Below are 17,267 nucleotides of genomic sequence, written 5' to 3' on the forward strand. Positions count from 1 at the left end.
TTGAGGGAATATATCTTATCATGCAGGGGAAGGCATCTGCTTGTAGGAACATAAGGCAACTGGTCACATTGTATGTGCAATGAAGAAGCAGAGAGGTCCAGAAATGATGTCAGCTACAAACTTAGGCTCTACCCCCAGTAACTCCCTTCCTATAGCAGGGCTCTATCTCCTAAATTCCATAAGATTCCAAAAATTCTACCACCAACTGGGGACCAAGTGTGGAACACATGAGCCTATAAGGGACAGTCCATACTCAGGCCACAGTGAATTCCACTGGATCATGTCTTTCTTTCTTTCTTTCTTTCTTTCTTTCTTTCTTTCTTTCTTTCTTTCTTTCTTTCTTTCTTTCTTTCTTCCTTCCTCCTTTCCTTTCCTTTCCTTTCCTTTCCTTTCCTTTCCTTTCCTTTCCTTTCCTTTCCTTTCCTTTCCTTTCCTTTCCTTTCCTTTCCTTTCCTTTCCTTTCCTTTCCTTTCCTTTCCTTTCCTTTCCTTTCTTCCTTCCTTTCTAGGTCGGGTCTCACCCTAGCCCAGGCTGACCTGGAATTTATTATGTAGTCTCAGGCTGGCGTCAAACTCATGGTGATCTTCCTGTCTCCCAAGTGCGGGGATTAAAGATATGTGCCACCACGCCTGGTGGATCATGTCGTTTTCGTCACACTAGGATTTGTCTAGGTCTAGACTAAGGATATCCTACACACTGGGGAAAGATCAGTTGGATTCTTCAAGCTTGAGTCATTTCTACCTCGGCAATCTTCTCCCAGCATCTCTGCATTCAGATGCACAGGCCTGGGGCTGGTCATTGTCCCATGTCACCCTGGATCAGAATGTCAGCGCTGTGAGGAGCCTCAGTGATTAGATGGCATCCACCCTCCATCTTTGTTTCGGTCTCTAACCATATGTTCTTTTAAGTCTTCCTTCCACAACTGGCTCTAGAAAGAAAAGTGTGAAGATCTTCATACTTGCTTCTCTTCTGAAACGTTGCTGCCAAGCAACTGTAAACCTCCTCTTGCTGATTCTAGAGCCCACAACATGACCTGGCCCAGTCAATGCTTTTCATTCAGAGCACTGCTGTACAACCCAGCTTTTCCTTTTCAGGATACTGCATGAGTTAGTGCAATGAATTTTTCTGTTGTTTACTTCTTTTTTTTTTTTTACTTTTATTTATTTATTTATTTTCTCTAATCAGTTTTTTAATCAATAAACTTTTTAGGAACAGTTTGGGGTTCACAATATGTTTACTTTCTTTTTAAAAAATGTTTATTTATTTACTTGAGAGCAACACACAGAGAAAGAGGGAGAGAGAGAAAGAGAGAGAATGGGCACGCCAGGGCCTCCAGCCACTGCAAATGAACTCCAGACATGTGTGCCCCCTTGTGCATTTGGCTGATATGGGTCCTGAGGAATCAAGCCTCAAATTGGGGTCCTTAGGCTTCACAGGCAAGTGCTTAATTGCTAAACCATCTCTCCAGCCCTGCTTACTTTCTTTCTTATTTTTTTTGAGGTAGGGGTTCACTCTAGTTTAGGCTGACCTGGAATTCACTATGTAGTCTCAGGCTGGCCTCAAACTCACAGCGATCATCCTACCTGTGCCTCCCAAGTGCTGGGATTAAAATCCTGTGCCACCATGCCTGGCTCTCTTGTTTACTTTATTATCTTCTTACTATTACTGTGACAATTTTCCTCAGCACTAGAATCCATTTCTAAACAATATTCAAGTACAGTTTTGAGTTATTAAGTATTTAAAGATCCCAATTCCCTATCCATCAACTAAAAAACTAACACTACGTGGTTCAACTCAAATTTACATGCTCCAAATTCTTCAGCTGCTTCTGGGGACGGCAGTTCTGAGTCTTACTTGCCAGTTTTGGTCTCGGCCAGTAGAGTCTGGAGGAAGGGTTATGCCTCTGTGCTGTTTGGCTCAGCTTCCTCTGCTGGCTGGATTGCTGACCTGCTAAATACACATGTACATCCTGGGTAGGCCCACGGCTATGTTCTGAGAGAGAAAACCCAGCTCCCAAGCTTTGCGTGCACAGAACTACACAGATGTAAACATGAAATGTGAAAATGTAAACAATATATAACATGCAAGAAAATCAAGTAGATCAGAAAGATGAGGAAAGTACATGTGGAAAAAAAATTGAACTGATTTCTGTGAATGTATGCTACTTTGGGAACATTTTTAAACCTCAGATTCCTCATTTGCAAGATCGGGTATTGCACTCAAGTATTTATTACGCACTTAGCACTGCTGCAAGAACTGAAGTCACTGGAAGCCACTCTCCTCACTGAAGTCATCATTGAAAGGGGAGAGAGGCAACGGGCAAGACGAAGTACTCACACATACTTTGAAATTGCACGGAGCACCCACGTATAGCATACACAGCACTTCTAACAGCACCAGAACTCTCAAAAAACACACAAAAATCCCACCATAAATAAGCAAAGACAACACATAGATAGTTATGATGGAAATTCACCCACAAGTCTGAACTCTTAAAAAAAATTATTTTATTGATCCTTTACCATACAAAAATTATTCAAATTACACCCATTTGAAGTGGTAAGATCACAGCTAGAACAGGTCACCCTGTAACAAATCTATTTACAAAATCCATCATAAAAGCTTTTTTTGTTTATTTTTTACATTATATTACATTATTTTATTTTTTTAAACTAGCATACAACACAAAGCTAAACTAAGTAGTTTACCTACTCCCAATCTTGGGAGAAATACTTCCTTTTTACAAAATCATGTACCCTGCAGGAAAAGAAATTCCCACACCCTGACAACTGCCACCTGACTTCCTCTGCAAGGCGTTCTCCTTCAGTCCCTTCTTCTCAGACACACACGTTGTCATGCACACTCTGAGTTCTTACTTCGTTTTTCCTGAAAGCTAAAGCTTTAAATACTGCTATTCTATTTACAGATCTACACATACGACAAAAAGATGAAAACGAGGAACCACAACGAAAGACAAAAACAAGATAACACTTAAAAAATTACAAACCAGCTAGAAAATCTTCTGGCAGTGTTCACAAGTTAATTGCTATCTCTGTACAAAATTGGTAAATAATGACTGTGAGTAGACTGGATATGAACTTAAATAAAACAACCGCTACACACGTCTGTACATATACACACACGTCTAACACTGTCTGACAGCTCACGTGTTGTCCTTTATACACTTTATTCTCTAAGGCTCACGCAGTCATAATTCGCACGCTTGTAACTTTTAGCCATTTCATGTGTGAGCTTTAATAGCAGCAACTCAATGGTACCAGGAAGCCTGCATTCTCAGTACTTTAACGTAACATAAATACTGTAGTACTCACCTACTCTGTGTGCCAGACTATGTAAAAATAAATGACTAATGCAAACAGAAATACAGTATGAACATCTCATCAATGTACACCAGTTAAGCCATTCACTGGTGGAGTCTTAAGCATGAAGGAACTTTTAAGACTTATTAGCATTCCCTCCATTTCTTAAAACAATAAATATGGTATCACATTACGAATAGGTTCAAGGAGAAAGTCAACAAAACACACAATAACCTAGCCAGGTGAGTTCAGTCATTAGACTTTGGGAGAAAAAACAGCTCTGTGCAGCTGGCAGAGAGAATTGACACAAAGCCGGAAGCAGAGGCAGCTAACCAGATGAGCTAAATATGGGAAATGAGGGAAAGCTTGGCATAAACGGTTTCCCATACAGGAAAAAACCCCACAGTGCATTTCCAGTAGGCACTTAACATGAAGCTCCCCTCCCTCCCCCACCCCGGTGCTTCATCTCGGACCACACGGATATTTTGTACCAAGTCCAGTGTGCGTGAGGGGAGGAGGCTGGGGTTGGAGGCTGAAGAAGAGAGAGAGGATAGTCTGCACCTTATTTTTTTTTTCTTCCAAACATACACCATGCATACCCACACACAGAGTTTAAAGTGCTGGTGTCTTCTGTCTTGACCCCACCACCTCTTTGCATATTGTGGAAATCTATCTAGAGTAAACTGGCTGGGGTTCTTGTGGTTTATTAACTTTTTTTTCCTAAGGGATATTGTCAGTTCCACCAAACATGAGATGAATGCCTACTATGTGCCTCCCAACAGGCTGGGCACATAGTATCTCAACTGTTTGGTTGGAGGTTTATTTTTGTGACTTCCTCATTTCTGCAGCCCTTAGCATCCAAGGAATGGATTTGAGGTACTATGCCATGTGCCCAGGGCAAGATGGCCACTGCCATCTGCCAGTGGGAATGCCATTCTTGGAAGCAACTGGTAGGATTTGCAGATGACACAGAGCCCCCAGCTTGGGACACCATTCCTGAGGAGTAAAAAGGGAGATGCCCAGGCATTCTATCACTGAATTTTCTACCTCTTGACTTCCCTTAACCGGCCTGCTCCTTCACAGTGGATGGAGCGCTGGCCAGAACTAGCCCATCCTCCAACACAGTGGGAGCACCCTGTGCATGCAGCTTAAGAAAGTGCCCCTGACAGAACGCCACTCATGTAGTCGATGACTTTTGTCCTCCAGGCTTCTCTACCTGACCCCATCCTGAGAAGTGGTCTCCCTGAGTGTGGCATAAGAGCCCTTTCCCCGGTCACAGGGGTCTGGGAAGCCCAAGGATGAAGGGGTTCCTTGGGACTGTTGTCATCTGACCTGCTGCCCTCATATCGGCCTCTCATGTCAGCGAGCTCTGGAGCTGTCTCGCTCTAAGCTCCCCTCCTGGGGAAGAAAGCAAGATGAAGCCATGCTTTCTGCAGAGGGCTGGTAGACCTTAGGTCACACAAGCATGGATGCTCTCATCAGTAGAGGCTCTCTCCTCTGCTAAAGAAATATGAATTTGAAAAAACCGCTTTAAAGTAAACAATTCCATTGAAATGGTGATGGGTGCCACAGGAATGCTTAATGGCGGCTAGAAAAGTAGAAATTCTAAAACAACCCACAAGGAAGTCCTAAGTCTGCTCTTGCTACAAATTAACTGGAAACTCAGGAACACGGTGGGAGACAGAGTGGAGGTGGTTTATGAAGACAGGAAAACCCACACCAGCTTTGAGTGGCAGAACTCTACCAGTCTTCTGTACCTGCAGCCAGTCCTTGCAAACAGCTTCCTCATCCAAAAGGCTTCGGAGGTTTGCTTGACCTCCTGGTGGGACACAACGTCCATAGCTTACACTGAATTAAGACAGTAATTTAAATATTCCCAAGAAGAGCTGAAGAAATCCATTCTATACTCTTGCATGATTTCAAGCTTGCATTTGCGGCAGAGTTCCATTCCATATTAGCAGACCCCAAAGACATGCATTCTGCAGAGAAGGCACGGCTTGAAATGCTAGGAAGGAAGATTACTGCTGTCCAGTGGGCCAGGTGGCCAGACCCCATTCTACAGCCCATCTGTCAGGCACAGCAAGCCAATTCCTAGGGGAAGGAGGGAGACAGGAAGGAAAGGAGAAAGGGAAAGAGGAAGGAAGGGGAAAAAAGGACAGGTGAGAGACACCTAATTGCACATCTTCTCACTTGCTGACTCATCCAAGAGATTTTCAAGCCTGGGGATCAGGCAGGGCTTTCCCAAGGGATCCCACAACTGTGCGCTTATATCAAAAACAAAAACAAAAAACAAACAACAAAAAAATCCCCCAAACTAAAACAAACAAACAAACAAAAAAAAAAACCCTTGACAATTCAAATGTCAGCTTTGTTCTGAAGTTTGTAATTTACTTCATGACACTCTTGGAGGACGAAGGTGGGGAGGGGCAACACTGCATGACAGATGTTCTGTTCCATGATAAAAAATATTGGTTTGTAAGGAGTTCATACAAAGCACGATCAACTACACATGAAGTCTTCCACCAGGGGCAGCTTCTCCAGATCATAAGCATCGAAGAGGTCGCAGATGCCTTCCTCCTCCCCCAGGCTCAGCAGGTAGTCCTCCTGGAGCAGGGGAGGCAGTAAGTTCACAAATGGTCCTTCCAGGGTGGAAGGAATTTGGTCCTCAGTCTGCTGTGAAAGGTTGGCTGGGGAGGCCAAAGGAGAAAGGTTTGCCATAGAAACTGAGCAATCACCATGTCCTGAGTTGTTGGAAGCCAAGTCTGAAAGGAAAACATTGGTGGAAACCAAAAGTAAGTTAGGAGAAAACTGAAAACCAGTTCTTCTGGAAGCATGTTTATGTTGCCATCCTTGGTTCACAGTAATGGGGCGCCTTTCCAATTCCCACCACTTTTTAAAAACACTTTTTGTTCACTTTTTATTTATTTGAGAGTGACAGACAAAGAGAGAAAGAGGGAGAAATTGGGCACACCAGGGCCTCCAGCCACTGCAAACAAACTCCAGATGCATGCGACCCCTTGTGCATCTGGCTAACATGAGTCCTGGGGAATCAAGCCTCAAACTGGGGTCCTTAGGCTTCACAGGCAAGTGCTTAACCACCAAGCCATTTCTCCAGCCCAATTCCCATCACTTTTATGCAAAAAGGCATGACAGGGTGAACTGTCACTTTTGTCTGTTTGTCAAAAAGTGCAAATTGTTCTAATAATAAGATACCAATAAGTTAAATAACTAGTTATTGTTTTAAGATAAACAAAACAAAATAAAACACGATGTATGAAAAGTCAACTCCCTAATATAAATGTACTAATTTTCAAAAAATTTATTTATTTAATTTATTTTTATTTGAGAGCGACAGATAGAGAAAGAGGCACAGAGAGAGATAGAGAATGGGAGCGCCAGGGACTCCAGCCACTGCAAACGAACTCCAGACATGTGCTCCCCCTTGTGCACCTGGTTTATGTGGGTCCTGGGGATTTGAGCTTTGAACTGGGGTCCTTCGGCTTCATAGGCAAGCACTTAACTGCTAAGCCATCTCTCCAGCCCAAATGCACTAATTCAGTTATTTTTGCATTCTTTTTGCTTTGTTGAGGACAGTATCTCACTATATTCCAAGTTGGTTTGTAGTTCAGTATGTTGCCCAGGCTGGCCTCAAATTTGCAATTCTTCTGCCTTAGCCTCCCTCCCAAGTGCTGGGGTTGTAGATGTAAACCACATGCCAAGCTTTAACTTAGTTTTTTTTTTTTTTCTTTAACAATTAGCTTATGATACCTCTAAGTATTCATACAGTAAGACATATTCAGTTTGAATGTCTGTGGTCAACATGAAGGGTCTCAGTTATTTCAGGAACTGTATCTGTACTCACTATTAAATTAGACCTGTTCAAGGAAATTACTCCTATATATTGGGAGACACTTGGGGAAACTATATACAAGCTAGAACTGCAAAGAGCTTTGCTCTAGTGAGATGAGAAAGGAGAGAAATGGGTTTATTTTCCTGGGGTTTTCTACCATTCCTCTCCCCTTCCATCAAGGAGGAAAGTAAGAGCGGGACTCCCTGACTCAGCAACTTCATTAGGGCACACGGCCAGGCACAGCTGCTAAACCAAGGCTGCTCAGCCTCAGTCCTCACTTGTAGCAGATGGGAGTGGACAGGGAACATGTCTTCTGCTGGTAAAGTCTAAAGGCAATTCATCAGTGGGGTCAGAGGAGCCATTTGGCCAAGTTCATTTCTTTAGTCTGTGAACTAGTCACAATGCCTTTAAAAAACATTAGCCTCATAACAACCTAAGCTTTTCTCTTTTCCTGAGGCTTGTGGTTCTGATACAGGATCATTTTAGCCAGATGCATTTTTAACATCGTTTCTAAAGGATAACAGTAGAATATTTACCTTTGGAAGTGGGCTTAGGGATATTCCCATTGTGGTCTTGGTTGTTTGTTTTCATGGGACTGCGTGTTTCAGTCTCTTCTGGACACAAGTAAACCTCAATGGGTCCTTGGGTACTTGCCAAATGTATTTGTAGGCTCTATAAATACAAGTGAGAAAAGTTCAACCTCAAAATTCAATTAGAAATGAAAGCCATAGTCACTCTCCCCTACGACTAAAATGGAAGGGTAGGATTGTTCGTTTTGCTTCCCCAGTCCCGGCCTAACTCTACCAGTCATGTTCTTCTTTTCGAGCGGAGGTCAGCAAACTACAGCTCATGGGCCAAACTGGCTTTGTAAATATAAGTTTTATTGGAACAGAACTGTGACCATTCTTGTTGTTTGCAGATCGCCTCTACCTGTTTTCAAGTGACAACAGTAGAACACAACTGTGTTGGTCCTGAAGCCAACTACATTTACCACCTGGACTTAAAAAAGCTGGCTCCTGTTCTAGAGACTGAATTTTTTGGGGTGGGGGAGGAGCCAGTGTGTGGGCACTGAATGGAGTTGGTCTTCTTTGTTATTCACTCTTTTTCTGTAAATTGTTAAAAGAGGTCTGTTACATACTTAAAAGACGGTATTTCTGCACTAATTGATCCTTTAGGCAGGACTTTCTAAAACTTTAACAACCAGGTTACAAGTAGCATTCCAGAATGCTGCTCATTTAAGAGCATACAGATCTTCACCTCTTCTTCCTCTAGGCCAGTCATTACCTTTTGAAGGTAAGAAGTCTACCTTGATCTTCAAGGTCTCTTCTTTCCCTACTGTTCCTTTATCTTACACTTACAGAACAGGCCTATATCATCAAAGTACATCTGAAAGCAATTACAAAAATACATGCCCTATTTTCTTAAAATATTCTAGCTTCTCATTTACCCCAAGGTCCCATTTAATTTCTTCAAAGTAAACATGTTACAAGTGACTTAAAATGGTCTTAAAATGTGGTAAGTTAGAGACTACCTTAAAACATTTGTACCACTACTAAGAGTGGAGACAGGGTAACCAACATCAAATCTCCCAAGTGGTTCAAATTGAGCTGGACAAATTTTGAGGGGGGAGGGACAAAGGGCCACAAACTGCTTTGGTCCAAATGCCCTTCAAAATCAAATTAGGTACTCTGGAATTTAATAGACATTGAACTATCAAGCCCTGAGAAAGGAACACTTGTTAATCATGATTCAATGATTTTTCAGCCTCAGACATTCCAAAAAAATCTCTGCAGATGCACGTGCAAATGTATGCTGTCTCCTTACCTCGACCGAGTCAGGCACTTCAAGTCTTGTTTCTGGAGGGGCTTTCACAACTATAACAGTTTGGTCTTTAAGGCCACTAATTTTTCGAATATCTTGATATGTAACATAAGCTAACGTAAGGAGTGTTAAGGAAATCATCCATTTAATGGCCATGTACATAACCATCATGAAATTGCAAAAACAGACACATGGAATAATCAATTATTTATGACTATAATGACATATATGACTTTGCTTCTGAGTTTTCTGATAGCAGGGATCACCATGGATCTTTCTTCAGGTTCATGTTCTTGACAACACAAGAAATGTGTATTTATCTTCCCATTTCTGAAAGTATGTGGCTATTTAAACTATAAACATAACACAGAAATGGAATGAACATCAAACCACTTAGGCCAGGGACTTTGAAACCAGGTTAATCTTTAGGCACACAGGTATTCTGTGAAGTGCTGCCACGCAAACTGATTGATGGCTGGTCCCAATTTAAAAAAAAAAAAAAAAAAAAAAAAAAAAAAAAGTGAGCTCTACTACTCATATTTCTTTTTATTTTTTTTAAATATTTTTTTGTTCATTTTTTATTTATTTATTTGAGAGCGACAGACACAGAGAGAAAGACAGATAGAGGGAGAGGGAGAGAATGGGCGCACCAGGGCTTCCAGCCTCTGCAAATGAACTCCAGACACGTGTGCCCCCTTGTGCATCTGGCTAACGTGGGACCTGGGGAACTGAGCCACGAACCGGGGTCCTTAGGCTTCACAGGCAAGCGCTTAACCGCTAAGCCATCTCTCCAGCCCTCTTTTTATTTTTATTTTGAAACCCCAGCTATTTCTATGACCAGTGTCAGCAGCCACCAAGGGAGTGGATGAGCAGCAAATGGATTTGTGGGACACCTCGGAACACTGATAGGGCAGACACCATGTTTACTCAAGTGCACCTGGTCTTAGTGTGATTACACACTGTCTGCAGATAAGAGTGCCATTATTTGTTGGGGAAATTATACTTGTTATTTAACTCAACTTGTATTTCAGTATTCCCCAGGAGGAATGCAGGACCTAGGCCTTCTGCATCCTGAATGGATGTCAGAAACACTGGCAGACAAAGAGAGAATAAATTGACATTTCATGGCTCTCAGCAGTTCCTGAGAATGGAACAATTCTTTTCAAGTGTCTTGGAACCCCAGCCCAAGAGGGGATCATGAAAGAAAAGAGTATCCATTATATCCTCAGTTATAGACAGACAAACTTGTCTTTAGCAGACAACAGGTACATGGCTTTCTCATGGCAAGGAACATGGAGTAACACAACGCACCCTACTTCCAGCCAGACTTCAAATATGAAGCCACAAAAATGTCTTATATAAAAACAACAAATAATAAAGCAATGAAAGCATTTCTGCAGGTAATAGGGCGAGCTTCATCTGTTATCTAATTTAAAACAGAAAAAGAACTAGAGAGCCCAAAGGAACTAACTGAGAGGAGGAGCTTCTTCCTAGGTACTGAAGAAAGTCGTGCATCCACATCTCAGAAAACCAGCACATATGCACGACATCCGTGTCCACAGCCCCCACCACAGACCACTGCCTGCCGGTCTCAGGAGCTGGGATGTAGTGTGGAGCTCAGCTGTCAAGTAACTGCTTTGGCAAGATTTGGGTTTGAGGTAACCCCTTAGCCCGCCAAGGAAGCCAAGTGGTACCTTTATAACAAAGTGGATGGTTCTGATTGCTCCTGAGAAAGCTGAGGAAACTATAACCAGCCTCCTCCTCTCCAGCCCTGTCAAAAAGCCTTAGGACAGAAACTTACTAAAATAAAACTCATCTACAATTACTCAACATGCTGCAGGAAGGAGACTTAACACATTTGTGAACAAGCTGTACCAAACTGGGAACTGAATGGTGGATTGGAATAAATTGCGCAAGCATACTTTCTAATCCTACAAACTAAAAAGTGCTTCTTTTGTGAGCCCCCGCCTCAACCCCTCTGCCCCAGCCAGGTGAGCAGTCCTGGGTGGAGAAGTTTTCTTCTTCTGCCCGAGAGAAAGTTGATGGAAGTAACAACGCTGTAAGTCACATGTATAACGACAGTTGAGCTCAATAAATGAACAACAGCCTCACAATTGGTTTCCTTTCTTGGAAATCCACTATGGCTACCCCTGAGGGTTTAGGTCTTAACATCCCTTTTTTTGTTGTTGTTTTTTCGAGGTAGGGGCTTACTCTGCCTCAGGCTGACCTGGAATTCACTATGTAATTTCAGGGTGGCCTCAAACTCTCAGCGATCCTCTACCTCTGCCTTTCTTTTTGGTGTGTGTTGTGTGTTCTTATGTGTAACTGTGGGCATTCATGGGCCATGACCCGCTCGAGGAGGAGGGGAGATGATTGTGGGGTCCTTGTTTCCTGCCTTGTCCGATCAGGGTCTCTGGCTCTCACTGTTCAGTGCGGTCCTCAGGCTAGCAGGCTTGCGAGCTTCCTGGGACTTTCTCTGGTCATGCCTCCTGTCTTGCTGAAGGTGTGCTGGAGCTACAGCCCACCAGTTTCCAGCTTCGTTGTGGGTTCTGGGGGTTCGCACTCAGGGACTCGTGCTTGTGTGGCAGCTGCTTTATTCACTGAGCCATCTCCTTAGCAACATCACCATCTTGCTGTTAGCTGATAGGGCTAATGCCAACTGAGATGAAAGCCACAGGTTTTAAAAAAGGCCTGAATATGAAAATAAATGTAGTTATGAGATCCAGAAGAATGGGCAGGCACACTTTTTTTTTTTTTTTCCAGAAAACAGAAATATTTAATCTGTGTCCACACATTAGAACTTGCCTCGTCCTTAGAGCATGGTTTTATACGCGCGAGTGCAAGCTCGTGACTCAATACAGTGAGGCTGCAGTGGGGGCGGGAGCAGGGCACGGGGACAAAGACACTGAAGCCACTTCTCAACCTATAGTCGCTTGAAAGTCAACAGCTCCCCAATCTGATCTGGTGACTTTTTTTTTGTTTGTTTTTTGAGGTAGGCTCTCTCTCTAGCCCAGGCTGACATAGGGTAGACACATTTTTATCTTCTAACAAAGGTAAGTGTGGAATTAGGAGTTTGGAGCTGTGGAGATGGGGAAACATTGAAGGCCCTGCCAGTGTCCACTGTGGGCAGATGAAGAGCAAGGCTTCCTATGTGGTCAAGATACCAGTAAGGAAAAGCACAAATTAGCTTCTCTGAAAATTAAAAAAGAGGGATGGGGACATGGCTTAGAGGTTAAAGATGTTTGCATGCAAAGCCTGCTGGACTGGATTCACTTCCTCAACACCTGCCTAAGGTTACACACAAAAAGAAGCACACACATCTGCATTTATTTGCAGCAGTGAGAGACCCTGGTGCACTCCACCCTACGAGCAAATAAATAATTAAAATATATATAAAAATGGCTTCTCACATTTTTACTTTTTAAAAAAATTTTTTTTGTTTATTTATTTATATGAGAGAGATTGAGAGTGAAAGAGGCAGAGAGACAAGGAGAATGGGCGCGCCAGGGCCTCCAGCCACTGCAAACAAACTCCAGACACATGCGCCCCCTTATACATCTGGCTAACGTGGGTCCTGGGGAATCGAGCCTCGAACCTGGGTCCTTAGGCTTCACAGGCAAGCACTTAACCTCTAAGCCATCTCTCCAGCCCTCACAGTTTTACTTTTGAGAATGAAAATTGAAATGTCTCACCTACAATCAGCTTTGGTGGTGGGAAATTTATTTACTTACTTTTTAAAGTCTGGGTCTCACTCTAGCTCAGGCTAACCTGGAACTCACTCTGTAGCTGGCCCAGTTGATGCTTTTATATCAGACCTCTGATGTGCTGGGATTAAAGGTGTGCTCTCTCATGCCTAGTTCAATGTAATATATTTCAAGAGTTAAGAGTGTAGGTTTTCTTTTTCTTTCTTTCTTAAGCTAAGATCTTAGTTCTTTTTTTTTTTTTTTTTTTTTTTAAAGATCTTAGTTCTTGAACTTGCTATGCAGTCAAGGATGATTTTGAACTCCCGATTCTTTTGCATCCTTAGTACTGGTATTATAGGCATGTAAAACTACACCAGGCTTTAAGAGTGTAATTTTTCCTTCTTTTTATTTATTTACTTATTTGAGAGAGGGAAGGGAAGAGTGAGGGAGAGGGAGGGAGGGAGGGAGGGAGGGAGGGAGGGAGAGAGAGAGAGAGAGAGAGAGAGAGAGAGAGAGAGAGAGAGAGCGCGAGCGTGCGCAAGCGGCAGATAGAGAGAACGGGTATGACAGGGCCTTGAGCCACTGCAAACAAACTCCAGAGGTATGGGTCACCTTGTGCATCTGGCTTATATGGACAGTAGAGAATTGAACCTGGATTCTTAGGTTTCACAGGCAAGTGTCTTCACTGTGAAGCCATTTGTCCAGCCCTTTTCCTCCTTCTTTTGAGACAAGTTTATAGCCTAGGTTGGCCATGAACTGAGTACTCTCCTTTCGGAGACTCCCATGGCTAGGATCACAGGCAGTCAACCACTACACTCAGCCTAGAGTGTAATTTTTCTATTCACTTTCAAACCTTTCAACTGCAGTCCAATCAAATGGATTCAACAAATTCTGATTGCTATAAAGTCTGATGAAAAGGAAATAGAACGTGAGAACCCCAACAATGACAGCTAACACCCACCAAAAATCTGGGACACAGATGAATCTGGTGAGTGTTGTCATTAATATTAATACTGACATCTTACACTATCTTTTAATAGTGTGTTCTTATGCTATGAGTGTACCCATATGTCCCAACCACACATGAATACAAGGCTTCAAAAACACCTCCCACCTGGCAATCAAAACTGCCACCAACAGGGTAGAGTCCATATACACTGTCTTGGGGGAAGAACTATTTAGTTTTACACACACACACACACACACACACACACACACGCACATATGCACACATACACACTTGCATAAAGTCAGAGTAACATCTACCTCATGCATCAGCTCTGGAAACAGTCTAGAAGTTTCTAAACCTCTGTGGTACAAAGGATATCTCTGATTCTCCGAATCCTCGGTTAACAGTTTGAGGTCAAGGGTGCAGCTTTGGATCAGGTCATCTAATTTCTTCTCTTCCTGACTGAGCTCAGTCACTTCTTTTGACAGGCCTTGGCACTGGGCCAGCATACCTCCATCCTCAGACAGACTGCAGCCCCTAGGACGCAAGCACAGATTCACTGTGGCTGCTCACAGGAGCCACCGGGGGAGAGTCAGTGCTGAGGCCAATGATCTTCTTGTTGTGGGAGGCCATGCTGCTTGTTAGCCAAGTGATCAAATTGGAACTTTATATACAAATACAGCCTGAAAAAATTCATACCACAGAAATCAGGTAAAAGCCATGCTCATTGCGTGCCTTTCAAGGATTAAAGAACACAGAAAAGGATGGAAAGAAAGACAAAATGATTGCTGGGTATGTATGGTGGCACACACCTTTAATCCCAGCACTCGGGAGGCAGAGGTAGGAGGACTGCTGTGAATTCGAGGCTAGCCTGAGACTACATAGTGAATTCCAGGTCAGCCTGGACTAAAGGGAGACCCTACCTCAAAAAACATCATCATCATCATCATCATTATCAACAACACTAAAAGACAAAAGGGAATTTTTTACCTACTACTGTGAATGACCCAGGTAATTTCTGAGGGTCTCATGGCAACAGCTAAGATGAAAAGGAGGGAAATAGACATGTTAAGTATTTGTAAGAACAAAGACCAGCATGGTTAAAGCATAGGTCCAAAGGGTACCTGAGCTATCAAAAATTCAAAAAAGCACAAGTTACCTATTCATCTTATGTTTAAACTGAAAAAAATGTTTTTGGTAGTACCAAGGATAGAACCCAGGGCCCTGCACACTACTACTCAGTTACACAACATCCTTGACCTAGATTCTTCTAGAGTCTCCCCACAACACATTTGGACCCTCCAATAAGCTTTCACAGCTCAATGCTATAGCATAAAATAACTGGATCTGTCCACATTCATGGATGACCTCAGCATGCTGAATGAGGTGTGGGGCTGTGCAAGTAACATGTGCGAACACCCCGCTCCACAAAGCCACTCACACCTTTAAGTCTTAGTGGTAGAAAGAATGTAAGAGCCAAAGGGAGGGCAAAACTGCTTACTAATCTTCCAGACACAAAATGATCTTGTTATTCATGACCTGACAGTACATACAAAAGACCTTCATAATAGGAAGAAACAAAAATGACATCAAAACAGAAGAGTGATTAATTGGAAAGAAAAAGAGATGCAATGGAAGGCGGATTTGAGAGGGGAAAAATGAGGGTGAAGGGAAGAAATTATCATGGTTTATTGTCTATACTTAAGAAAGTTGTCAATAAAAAGTAAAAAAAGAGAAAGAAAATGTACTAATCTGTTAAAACCAAGCATATCACACAGATGATCAAAGAACACTAGTCAAGACAAGCCAAAGACTTGTGAGAATCTATGAGGTTACACATGTATGCACACATCATGTGACAGGTGAAAAAGAGCTTTCTAGGTTACAACTGCAGAGGTCTACTGAATTCTACGATCCTAGCCTTGCTTGATGCTATTTGGATAAATCCTTTTTACTCAGACAGTATTGGAACAGAAAATTGCTATTAGAAGACTTTTTTTTTTTTTTTTTTTTTTTTTTTTTTTTGAGATAGTGTCTCACTATAGCTCAGGCTGACCTGGAATTCACTATGCAGTCTCAAGGTGGTCTTGAACTCATGGCGATCCTCCTACCTCTGTATCCTGAGTGCTGGGATTAAAGGCATGCACCACCATGCCCGGCCTAAAAGACAATTTTTGAGACAGTATCTCATGTACCCCAGACTTGCCTCAAACTCAGTATGTAGCTAAAGATAACCTTGAACTCCTGATGCTCCAAGCCTGTACCTCCTGGGTGCTGGGATACAGTGTGTGGCACCGGGCCGGGCTCTGCAGTGCTGAGGGTTGAAATTTGGGTCTTGTCGGTGCTAGGCAAGCACTCCACCAAGTACACCCTCAGCCTTGTTGAGAGACTTCTGATTTTTTAAATTAAGAACATACCTTGCATGTTCATGTGTTGGTACTACCCTTTCCTTCCTCTCTGTTCCCATTTCACTGGAATTTGAGGAGGGAAGAGAGGATGGAAAGAGAAGACTGGAAATGACATGTGAGTATGAATGTGGAAGCTGGAGCTGGGAGAAATGGAAGCAGTTGCAATCGATCTCCAATGAACCAGTGCCAGGGGAGGCTACGGGCTCCTACTCACATCCACTGAACGTTGTTCTTAGACTTCTTCTTAATGAGGTGGATGCCTTCCAGCACGTTGGTGATGTCATAGATCCTTCTCTTCTGCACTTTGAGCACCTCGGCTGCCTTGTTCAAATCCAAGACCCCATCAGGTGACTGGCTCAGTAGCTGAATGAACTTCTTGGTGAGCAGACCGAGTGACGTATCATACCGTGTTTTTTCTGAGGGAGATTTTGGAGCTTAAAAGAAAAACAAAAACCGAACGGGTGGGGGATAGGGGGAAAAGTAAAGAAATGAAGGGTTTCTTTGCAGCTAAGCAAGCCCTATTCCCCACAGCAGCCCGAGGGTTAGTCAGATGTGAAGCAAAGCTGTGGATGTTTGGGAGGAGTTATCGCTTCCTGTGTCAGATAGTAACATTTCATTTGAATCTCTGACTCTACTCCTGGGCCTAATGAAGTATCTCACTCATAGGAGGTGTTCAAAGACCAGGTCTCAAATGGACTGTCTCCACTGGCCCTTCAGTGTGTCTGACCTGGCCAGCAGAGTATCCTTTTGATGACAAGCACCTTGGAAAGCCCAAACTCTACAGATTTCCTCAATGTAGTTTTATTATTTATTGTTTTATTTCTTCTTTTGCTTTTAGCATCACACAGTGTGTGGATGCCTAATGCATCATATAACTATAGGCAAGAAAGAACAGTCTGGTAAATTCAGCCTTTGCATTAAATACAAATACATTGAGGGACTATTTCTAACCTACTTTTCTCTCCATGAGATGATGACAGCATTCAGAGGAAGTGGAAATTAATTTTAACCTAGTGGGACAATCAGTTCTTCTATTTTTATTTTCAAGATAGGAAGGTCTCATGTATCATAGGCTGGCCTTGAACTTCTGTGCTTCCTGCCTCCACTTCTCCAGTGCTGGGATTACAGACGTTCATCATCACTGGGAGACTTCAGGTATACTGTGCAAGCACACTACGAACCAAGTGACTTTCCCAGTCCTGTACAAATTAGTTCTTATGTGTCATATGCTGAGCT

At 42.8% G+C, this 17,267-nt stretch overlaps 1 protein-coding gene across 3 annotated transcripts in view; it reads right to left on the reverse strand.

Moving 5' to 3' along the window:
* Positions 1-2,487: 2,487 nt before the first annotated feature.
* The window catches only part of E2f3 (E2F transcription factor 3), an 87,534-nt gene continuing 72,754 nt past the window's right edge, over positions 2,488-17,267 (reverse strand). For 2 of the 3 annotated variants that reach the window (XM_004668385.2, XM_045136762.1), the window contains exons 3-7: positions 16,246-16,465; positions 14,002-14,160; positions 8,995-9,109; positions 7,707-7,842; positions 2,488-6,082 (exon numbers count right to left, since the gene is read on the reverse strand). In XM_004668385.2, coding sequence (XP_004668442.1) covers positions 5,820-6,082; positions 7,707-7,842; positions 8,995-9,109; positions 14,002-14,160; positions 16,246-16,465 — 893 coding nt within the window. In that variant the 3' untranslated portion in view covers positions 2,488-5,819. The remainder of the gene's footprint in view (positions 6,083-7,706; positions 7,843-8,994; positions 9,110-14,001; positions 14,161-16,245; positions 16,466-17,267) is intronic. The other variant, XM_045136761.1, reaches the window with a different exon arrangement.

The sequence above is a fragment of the Jaculus jaculus genome, chromosome 17, assembly GCF_020740685.1.
Source record: "Jaculus jaculus isolate mJacJac1 chromosome 17, mJacJac1.mat.Y.cur, whole genome shotgun sequence".
Classification (NCBI taxonomy): Eukaryota; Metazoa; Chordata; class Mammalia; order Rodentia; family Dipodidae; genus Jaculus; species Jaculus jaculus.